Source organism: Helianthus annuus, chromosome 9 (assembly GCF_002127325.2).
Source record: "Helianthus annuus cultivar XRQ/B chromosome 9, HanXRQr2.0-SUNRISE, whole genome shotgun sequence".
Classification (NCBI taxonomy): Eukaryota; Viridiplantae; Streptophyta; class Magnoliopsida; order Asterales; family Asteraceae; genus Helianthus; species Helianthus annuus.
In genome coordinates this window covers 104,159,164-104,169,428 of record NC_035441.2, presented here as the reverse complement: position 1 = coordinate 104,169,428, position 10,265 = coordinate 104,159,164, and the positions used below count along the sequence as shown (strand labels likewise).

Below are 10,265 nucleotides of genomic sequence, written 5' to 3'. Positions count from 1 at the left end.
TTCAAAAGATCTTTGAGAAATTTAGCATACTTAGGCATAGACTGAAGTGCCTCGATAAACGGAAGATTGATTTTCAACTTCTTGAACATCTCGAGGAATTGCCCATATTCCTTAGCATATTGCTGATGCTTAAGGCGGGCGGGAAACGGAAGGCGAGAATGATCAATGACTGGTGATGGCCGAACCTTCGTCGGCTGCTTCTCCACTTTCTTCTCTACTAGCGACTCCTTGGCGTGTGCGGTACTTGCTGGGTCTAGCCTCATGTGCACCTTGCCTGGAGCCTCCATCTAAATCTCCTCATCAACTTCATCCTCTTTCTCTTCCTCAACACTCTCCCTCACTACTTTTCCCAAACTCTTTCCACTGCGGGTCGTAATAGCCTTCGCTGAATGATTCGCGGGATTTGTGAAGGTATTTCCCGAGAACTGACCCGGTGGATGCTCCTGCAACTGATTAGCAATTCCACCTATTGTTCTTTGAAGATCGAGAAGTGTGGATTGCTGACTTTTGAGCTAAAGTTCGTGACTTTTATTAATTTGATCCTGATTTTTAGCGTAATCATTTAGGGATTTCTGCGTCACCTGATTTTGTGTCATCATTTGAGCGAACATCTCCTCCATCCTACTCAAGCTACCCTCTAAAGCCTTTCCACTGCCTTGACTCTCTTGATGCGACCCCCCACTAGCAAACTGCCCACTCAAACCTGACCCACTAAACTGCCCACCCTGACCTGAACTACTACTCGTGTATAGACCGGGCCCTCTACTCTGATACTGACCAGACGGAAATCCAGGAGGATTACCAAACGAACGATACCCACTATTTTTATTGCCACTACTGTGCCAATTGGAGTTATAATTAGAATTATTTAATGGATTCGTGGGACCCCTATTAGTTATGAACTCTACCTCCTCAAGAGTAAGGGTAGGACAATCTACCGGATCATGGCCTCCTCGACACACCTCACACCTATCCACTTTCTTCTTAATCTCACTCAGCTCTTGCTTCAAACCCTCTAAAACAGCAGCTACCGATGGATCCAAGCTAACTTGGTTTACCCCTCGACCGGTCGAGGATGTACGCACAGGAATGGAAGTCCTGCTGGTAATGCTGTAATCCATATCAGAGTGGGCAAAACTTTCAAACAAATCATTACACTCATTCACTTTTTTTTTGCCCATAAGCTGCCCTCCTGCTGAAGTGTCGAAACGAGCTCTAATCTCAGGAGTAAGACCATTGTAGAATTTTTCAACTAACGCCCAATCAGACAAACCATGCTGAGAACAACGGGAGATCAATGTCTGAAAACGCTCCCAAGCCAAGTGGTACAGTTCATCAGGCTCCATGCGGAAGGAGTGAATCTGATCACGAAGGCGGGATGCCTTGGCTGGGGGAAAGTACTTGGCAAAGAAAGCTTGACGAAGACCTGCCCAAGTGGTGAAAGTGCCTGCGGGCTGAGAATCGAACCAGACGGCTGCGCGTCCAGCGAGTGAGAATGGAAAGACCTGAAGGTACCGAGCATCGAGGCACCCCCTCGATGGAGAAAGTGCTGCAAAGGCGAGTGATGCGATTGATGTGAGCGGGTGCATCCTCGTCGTCACGACCATGGAACTGGCATGAATTGGGGATGGCCGTCATGATGTAAAAAGGAATCTGCCAAGACCTATCATTCGCGATGTTCAGAAGGGTATTGGGTGATGTAGCGCTGGTAAAACCGGTGGTAGCCTGCTGGTAAACGGTGCGGTTCGCCATAGCGGGTGGAGGACTAGGTGTACGAGAACGGGAGGGTGGTGGGGAAACGTGGGGTGATGTCTTTGGTGGAAAATCGAAATCAGGAGTGGACTGGGAAAATGAAGGTGAGTTAGAAGAACTTACCTCGAGTGCAGAAGATGAGATGGAAGACTTGATCACAAGCGGAAGCGACGGCGGTCCCTACGAGCGCGTATGGGGCATCAACTGCAAAAACCGAATGCAAACAAGTAAGAAGACTCTAACGAATGACTCGACAAACTAGAAAAGACAATAAAACAAATATTTTTTTGATATAATTAGACTCCTACGACTCAACGAACAAACAAATAGCACAAAATATGTTAAGTAAGTCCAAACAACGTAATTAACGCAATCGCCAAAGAATCCTCGGCAACGGCGCCAAAAACTTGATGTGCTAAAAGTGGTTTAATAAAAACAACTAAAATTAACCCTAATCTAGACACTCTAAGCTTTAAATTTATAAACTTAGACTCGATATAAAACTAAAACCACACAACCGGCAAGTGTACCGATCGATGTAGTATAGCTAAAGTAAGTCCGAGTATCGAACCCACGAGACTCTAATGATTACGCTAAGACTCTTTTTAGACTACGACTGACACGACTTAACTAATTTGTTTATTTGATGAGGGGGGGTTTCTAAAAATCCTAAATAAAATATTAAACTAAAATATTAATAAAATACTAAACAAGAATGTGGACGAAGACTTTAATCAAAGGTGATGAAGACTACCTAGGCTAGACACAAGCTTAACTCGGAATGGATTTCTATTCGATAGTATTGTGGTATGGAACCGGGATCTTTAAACGCTAAACCTATTAAGACACCAACTAAGCCCCTCGATCCTTCTCAAGGCGATTCTTGTGGCACTACTTAGGCTGTTACGATTACCGGTTTTTAGATTTCCTTACAGTCCTCTAACTTCTTGAAAGTGCCTTAATATGACGATCTACCTTACAGCACGAAAGTCTAAGGCAACTATGGGTTTCAACTTGGTTTAATAGACAAGAGAATGGTAGGGAACTAGACCGACTTCTTACAAAACCTAAATCTAGCTATAAACCAAACCAAGACCTATGAACAACCTCGAGCCTCACAGCGACAAGATTAGTAGAACACTTCATTTTATTAAATTACCGAATATTACTTCTAAGGTTAATTACTCGATTTTCACCCTAAAGGATTAATGATCTATTACGTGATATAGACACTCACCTAAATCAAGAACCCTAGCACAACCCTATTATGTGATATAGACCGTCACCAAGGATTATACGAAGCAATAAACAACGATAAAACAATATCAAGCATGCATATACACCAAGTTAAAATTCCATAGCCGTTTACAATACAAGAAAATCCATAAACCACTTAAAAACCGAATAAAAATCCAATCTTTGATTAAACCATTGTCATGCCTAGTTAGTTAAAGAGTTTTAGCCGCTAAACATAATCAGAATATCAATCAAAATCATAATATAATCTGAATTCATCGTGTTACAAATAAAAACGAACGAAAACGAAAGATTAGGATAGTAAAACCCGTAGTCTTCACTCCCGAACGCTCCCGAAGTATACCCGAATGATTCCTAGCTTCCAAGAACTCCTATGATCTTCAAACAGCCTCCAAAAGTCTCCAAAAACCTCAAATTCGTAAGTGATCTCGGCTGTTGATGAAGATGATGATTTATAACCTTTCAAACCCTATAGTCGTTGCTGATTCCAAGTCGGTGCACGAATTTATGTTTCTCGCGGCTCGCGTAAAGCATAGGGTTAAGCTTACGCGGGCGGTATGAAGGCTAAATACCAAAAACCTTAGTTTAAGTTGAGGCGGCCCGCGTAAAAGGTTATGTTAGCTTACGAGGCCCGCCTGGAATCTCCAGAATTGATTTTTCGCTTCTTTTTCGCTCCCGAGTCCTCGTTTTCCGATCCAGCCTTTCGCCTTTCCAGAATTTAACTCGTTTCTGCTCCTTTTGGCTGTAAAGACCTGGAAATCACAAAATATCAATAGTATATACATTCTATGCTTAAAACGGGACAAAAACGAATATATATCAACTAAAACGGACGCGAATAAAGATGTATTTTACAATACATCAATCACTCATAACCACCCGTATGCAAGAGGGTACATCAGTTAGCGCTCATGTGCTAAAAATGAAGGCATATGTTGATCACTTGGCTCGTCTGGAATCCCCCTTGAGTGATGAATTAGCTGGGGATATCATCCTCAACTCATTGCCTAAGTCATATGATCAGTTCACTATGAACTACAATATGAATGGGATGGAGAAGACACTTGCAGAGCTGCATTAGATGCTCAAAACTGCTGAGGTGAATATACCCAGCAAGACTGCACCAGTGCTGATGATCAAGGAGGGTCATGTTAAGAAACCTAACACCAAGAAAAGGGGCAATCAGGGCAAAGGGAAGGGAAAAGGCAAATTAGTTGCAAACAAGAAGCCTCAGAAGGATGCCAAGTGTTTTCATTGTAATGAAATTGGGCACTGGAAGAGGAACTATGCTAAGTATTTAGGTGAACTGAAGCAAGCCAAGGCTTCAGGAGGAGAGTCCTCAGGTATATATCTTATTGAAATCTTTTCTTTTTCTGGCAAAACATGGATGTTTGATACAGGATGTGGTTTTCACATTTGTAATGCTTTGCAGGGACTAAGAAAGATTAAGAAGCTGAAACAAGGAGACTTGGAGGTCCATATTGGCAATGGACAAAGAGTTGCTGTTAAGGCGATTGGAGAATATGTCCTTTTACTTCCTTCTGGTTTAGAACTTGTTTTGAAAAATGTTTATTTTATTCCTAGTGTTACTAGAAATATTGTTTCAGTTTCTTCTTAGCATGGACAACGTTTCAATTATCCTTTTAATGGTGAATTTATTTCTGCTTATTTTAATGATGTATTTTACTTTGATGCAAAACCAAACAATGGAATCTGTGAGATAGAAATCCAAAACAATAACATATTATGCAACATCTCCTATAAACGTAATAAGTTATACGTATATGTGGCATTGTAGACTTGGTCACATAAGCGAGAACCGTGTTAAACAACTTAAAACCACAGGAATCTTAGATTCTAAGGGTTCGGAAACATTTGGCAAATGCGAATCATGCTTAAGTGGAAAGTTAACAAAAGCACCTTTTTCAAATGTTGGAGAAAGAGCTAATGATCTGTTGGGACTTGTACATACAGATGTATATGGTCCATTCAGAACAATGTCAAGACATGGAGAAAGATACTTTGTTACATTCACTAATGATTTCAGTAGATATGGTTATGTTTATCTTATGAAGCATAAACATGAGACATTTGAAAAGTTCAAGGAGTACCAAAACGAAGTAGAGAATCAGCTAAATAGAACTACTAAGATGCTTCGATCAGATCGAGGCGGCGAATATCTTAGTCAGGAGTTCATCGACCATCTAAAGGATTGTGGAATAGTTTCACAGCTCACTCCACCTGGAACGCCACAACATAATGGTGTGTGTCTGAACGGAGAAATCGAACTCTATTAGATATGGTTCGATCAATGATGTGTTGAACAAACCTCCCACGCTCCTTTTTGGAGTTATGCTCTGGAAACGGCCGCAAAACTTGTGAATATAGCTCCAACGAAGAAGGTTGACAAAACGCCTTATGAGATATGGCATGGAAAGAAACCAAAAGTATCCTATCTCAAGGTCTGGGGATGTAACGCTTATGTCACTCTAGAATCTTCGGATTAACTAGATCCCAGAGGCGAAAAAGTGGTTTTCGTCGGATACGCTAAAAGGATCGGTTACCTTTTATACCACCCCACTGAAAATAAGATTTTCACTAAACGCAGAGGCACTTTCTTGGAGGAAGAGCTTCTGGCACGAGGGATTGGAGAAAACCATGTGGATCTTGAAGAAATTCGAGAATCACAAGTGATTGAACCAGTTGTTCAGGCAGAACCAGAAGTAACTGATCTAGTTGTTGAAGTTTAGCCTGAGAGGACTCAAGAAGCAACAGAAATGCCAAGTGTTCGAAGAAGTATTAGGGATCGTCGTGCACCTGAAAGGTATGACGATATCTTCATGATTGATGAAGCTGAACCTGCTACTTACAAAGCTGCAATGTTGGATTCAGAATTGTAACACCCCAAAAACGGGTTTAGTAATCAAACCTCGTTAATAGTGATGAACGGGTAAAATACCGTCAGTGGTAAAATTTAACCCGGTAAATATTAGGACTTAAATAAATAAACCTAATATTAATTAAAAAGAAAAATAAATACTTTGAGCAAACAAAATATATAAAAAGCCCAAATTAATGGGACTTAAAACATAACGGGTTATGACTTCCCGTTAAAGTAACTAGGAATAATTAACCTAGTTAGTAGCATGTGATTAAGTGACTAATGGTGAGTTATAGCTTCATTTGATCAAAATAAAACATGAGAGACTAATATTGCCAAGTGGGAAACTTGTTTTATTAAAACAAAAGTTAAACACCAAAACACACACTTAAAGTGTGTGTTCTGGTCGAGATATCCACAGGAGCCAAGAACTCTTGAGCTCAAAAACCCTAACAAGCACAAAATCAAGAAATTGGAAGGGCAAATCAAACCCAAATCGAAATTCAAGCACAAATTAGTGATCACCTCAGTGAAGGGATCACAAGGTATGTCAAAATTCACAATTTGGTTTTATCTCAATTTCTTGATAAACTTGTGAAATCGAAATCTGAACCTGATTGATTGATGTTTAAATGAAATTATGATAAATTCAGGGTTAGGAATGAACCCTAATCAATAATTTGATGCATGGATGTTCATGCATGTGAAATTGAGAATCACCCATTTAGGTGTTAAGTGGGTTTTGTAGGATGATGAAAAACATTGGAATCTTGATCATGCAACGAGTGTTATTAATCCTTATGAATTGAATCTAGGTGTTGTTATGCATGCTAGATGTAACAAACTTGAAAATGACCTTTAATCTTGGCTAAATAGTTAGTCGTGAACTTGATTGTTAATAGTATAAAATTTATGCCCACTAGGTGTTTGTTAAAATGCCTAAATGAGTAATTGAACTTAATTATGCATATCATGTGATCAAAGGTAGTTAACTTTTGGAAAGTTAAACTAACTAATGATGAAGTCGAATAGTAGTTTCGACATAGGATTCGTAAGATGTAATAGTCGTATGCGAAAATGATTAATGTAATCGTCTTATGAATTATGATGTTAATTTGACGCTCGACAAGCAAGGTGGAAGCTTGGGAAGGAAGCGGGTCAAACGAGTCAAGAATGACGGAAAAAGCGTATTCGGATGCGAGGTAAGTAAAGCTTACACCTTTTTATGTAATACCTATTGGTTTTATAGATCATGATGAATGTAAAGTCTTGTTTGAATTATGATGTTCCGACACGACATGTGCGGTTCGGAAGAAAAGACAATGTTTATGAACCATGTTTAATGGTTAAAAGAGAGCTAATACGGTTATTTAGTCATGAAATGGTTAAAAGATAACGAGTTTTAAATGATTACCTTACAAGGTAAACCAATGCAAAGGATAAAGGAAAAACGGTCTTTTGGTCACTTGTTGACAATAACCGTTAGTTTGTGAAAGACACTTTATAGCATAAGCTATAATGAGTCAAAAGAATTAATAAATGATTTATAAGAAAAACGACTATATGGTATAAACCGGAACGAGTCATATAGTTATGATGGTAAATAATATCATCTCATAAAGATTCACGGTCATTTAGACCAAACGGGTCAAAAGGTGAAATTATCACCCTTTGATAATATTGACTAATGGTTTGTCGAGTTGTATGATTTTAGGAATAAATAGCACATGGATGTTTACATTGCTATTACTTAGCGGCCACTAAGGCAAGGTATTAAAACGGGTTAATGCATTGATCCGAGTCAGGTATGTAAAATGGTTCAACTCATCACTTAGAACTTGAGGTTCTCTAAGAGTTAAACAAGGTCAAAATTGGATAGTCGGTTATCTTAAAGGTAAACCGAATGATTTAAGTTATAATCGTGGTATTTTAGAAAAAATAATGGTTTCTAATCAGAATTATAGTTAAAAGATCGGATTTTGGGTCAAACAAGTATCTAAAAGTTATTAGTCGTAAAAGAAGGACAAAAATTGACCAAACCGCCCTTGTAGGCTAAATTGAACAAACAACCCGTAAAGGTTGTTTGGAAAAAAGTTTTGTGGTAGGATAAAATTTAGAATAAGTATAGAAATCGAAAGATATAAATCTTTAGTCAAATGACTCTATTTGAGTCTTTGCCGTAAACTAATAATTCGAGGGGTTAAACTCGGGTTGTATAGATCACCACATTAATCCCACCATAAATTCAGTAGTGGTGGAAAATTTATGATAAGAAATGTGGTAATGTAACGCTAGAAGCAATCGAAATCAATTTTAAGCTGGAAAGTGCTTAAATACCCTTAATGGGTCAAAATAAGCACTTGAGCGTAAACGGGTTTTAAATACGTAAGAAACTCGTGACATGAACCCAATATGATAGGAGATTTTGAAATTCTGAATTTCATAAGTTTAGGGGGGGCATACAAACCTGTTTTGTTTGATTTCTACATGAACGGGTCAAAACAGCAAAACATGATGAACATACAGCAGCTACCGTAAGTTACGATAGCTACCGTAACTTATGGTAGCAACTAAAGTTGTTACAGTGGTATTATACTGCCTTACGGCAGCCCTTGGAAGCCCAGTGGCTACCGTAACTTACGGTGTCTACCGTAAGTTACGGTAGCGCCCAATTATTTTTGTTGAGTTTTGTTTCGCGAATCCATTTGAACAAGTTTTAAACCGCATATGACTAAAATCATTTCATGTTTATGGAATGTAGGTTACCTAGCAGTACCGGATGACGACTGAGCTCGACGAAGAACCGAACACACGAGATCAAAGCTTCCGCGAATAGTTTCGTCGTCACGTTTTAAACGGCGAATAGTATTATAAAATATTGGAATGTTTTATTCAGTAAATTGTTTTAACAAACTCGCATTTTTAAGTGTATTTTAAAATCTCAATACACTATTATAATTGAAAATTATTGGATAATTGATTAAAATGGATTGAGGGACGTTACAAGAATCCAAGAAATGGCAAGAAGCCATGAATGCAGAGATGCAATCCATGTATGATAACCAAGTCTGGGATTTGGTTGATCTTCTTATCGAAGGTCGGACTGTAGGAAACAAATGGATCTTCAAGAAGAAGACCGACATGGATGGAAATGTGCAAACCTACAAAGCAAGGCTTGTAGCAAAAGGGTTCACTCAGACTCAAGGAATTGATTATGAGGAAACTTTCTCGCCAGTAGCCATGCTTAAGTCTATTAGAATTCTACTTGCCATTGCTGCATATTATGACTATGAGATATGGCAAATGGATGTCAAGACCGCGTTCCTTAATGGACACTTACTTGAAGATGTCTATATGGTTCAACCTGAAGGTTTTGTCGATCCAAATAATCCTAATAAGTTATGCAAGCTAAATAAATCCATCTATGGATTGAAGCAAGCATCTCGCAGCTGGAATCTTCGTTTTGATCAGAAAATTAAAGAGTTTGGCTTCATTAAAAACGAAGATGAACCATGTGTTTACAAGAAATCTAGTGGGAGCTGTATCACGTTTCGAATTTTGTATGTATATGACATACTAATCATTGGAAACAATATCCCTGTGCTAAAAGATGTTAAGGCTTGGTTGGGAAAATGTTTCGCAAAGAAAGATCTTGGTGAAGCCGCTTATATTCTAGGAATAAAGATTTATAGAGATAGATCAAAGCGGTTATTAGGTTTAAGTCAAAGTACATATATTGATAAGGTCATACGACGCTTCTCAATGCAAGACTCAAAAAGGGGGCTCTTGCCCATGGCACATGGAACCATTCTTAATGGCGAGCAGTGTGCTAAGACCGAAGAGGAAAGGAAGAAAATGGAAAGAGTTCCATATGCTTCTGTTATGGGTTCCATCATGTACGTCATGTTATGTACCAGACCTGATGTCTCGTATGCTCTTAGCATGACAATTAGATATCAACAGAATCCAGGAGAAAGTCACCGGGCTGCAGTGAAGAACATTCTTAAGTACTTAAGAAGGACTAAGGACATGTTCTTAATATATGGAGGACTGGATGAGGAGCTATCAGTTAAGTGTTATACTGATGCAAGTTTCCAGACTGATCGTGACGATTCAAGATCACAGACGGGATATGTTTTCATTCTGAATGGTGGGGCTATTACTTGGAAGAGCTCAAAGCAAAGTGTGGTTGCTCAATCCACCTGTGAATCAGAATACAATGCTGCATCGGATGCTACTAAGGAGGCTACCTGGATGAAGAAGTTCATTACTGATCTCGACGTTGTGCCTAGCACAAAGAAACCAATCTAGATGCTGTGTGACAATACTGGTGCCATTGCTCTTGTAAAGGAACAAAGGTCGCATCAAACCACAA

At 39.1% G+C, this 10,265-nt stretch overlaps 1 protein-coding gene across 1 annotated transcript; it reads right to left on the bottom strand.

Moving 5' to 3' along the window:
* Window positions 1-287: 287 nt before the first annotated feature.
* LOC110876100 lies at window positions 288-1,607 on the bottom strand. Its single transcript, XM_022124278.1, has 2 exons — window positions 582-1,607; window positions 288-512 (listed from the first exon to the last, which is right to left on the bottom strand). Exons 1-2 carry the CDS (start codon window positions 1,605-1,607, stop codon window positions 288-290), a joined length of 1,251 nt encoding a protein of 416 aa, XP_021979970.1.
* Between the last annotated feature and the right edge of the window lie 8,658 nt (window positions 1,608-10,265).

What these genes read in the sequence shown, in the direction of transcription:
- LOC110876100 (XM_022124278.1), bottom strand. Translation starts at nt 1,607, where the DNA reads ATGGTCGTGACGACGAGGATGCACCCGCTCACATCAATCGCATCACTC. An exon ending in AAATGATGACACAAAATCAG is followed by an intron (nt 513 to 581) that starts GTGACGCAGAAA and finishes CACGAACTTTAG; the next exon opens with CTCAAAAGTCAGCAATCCAC.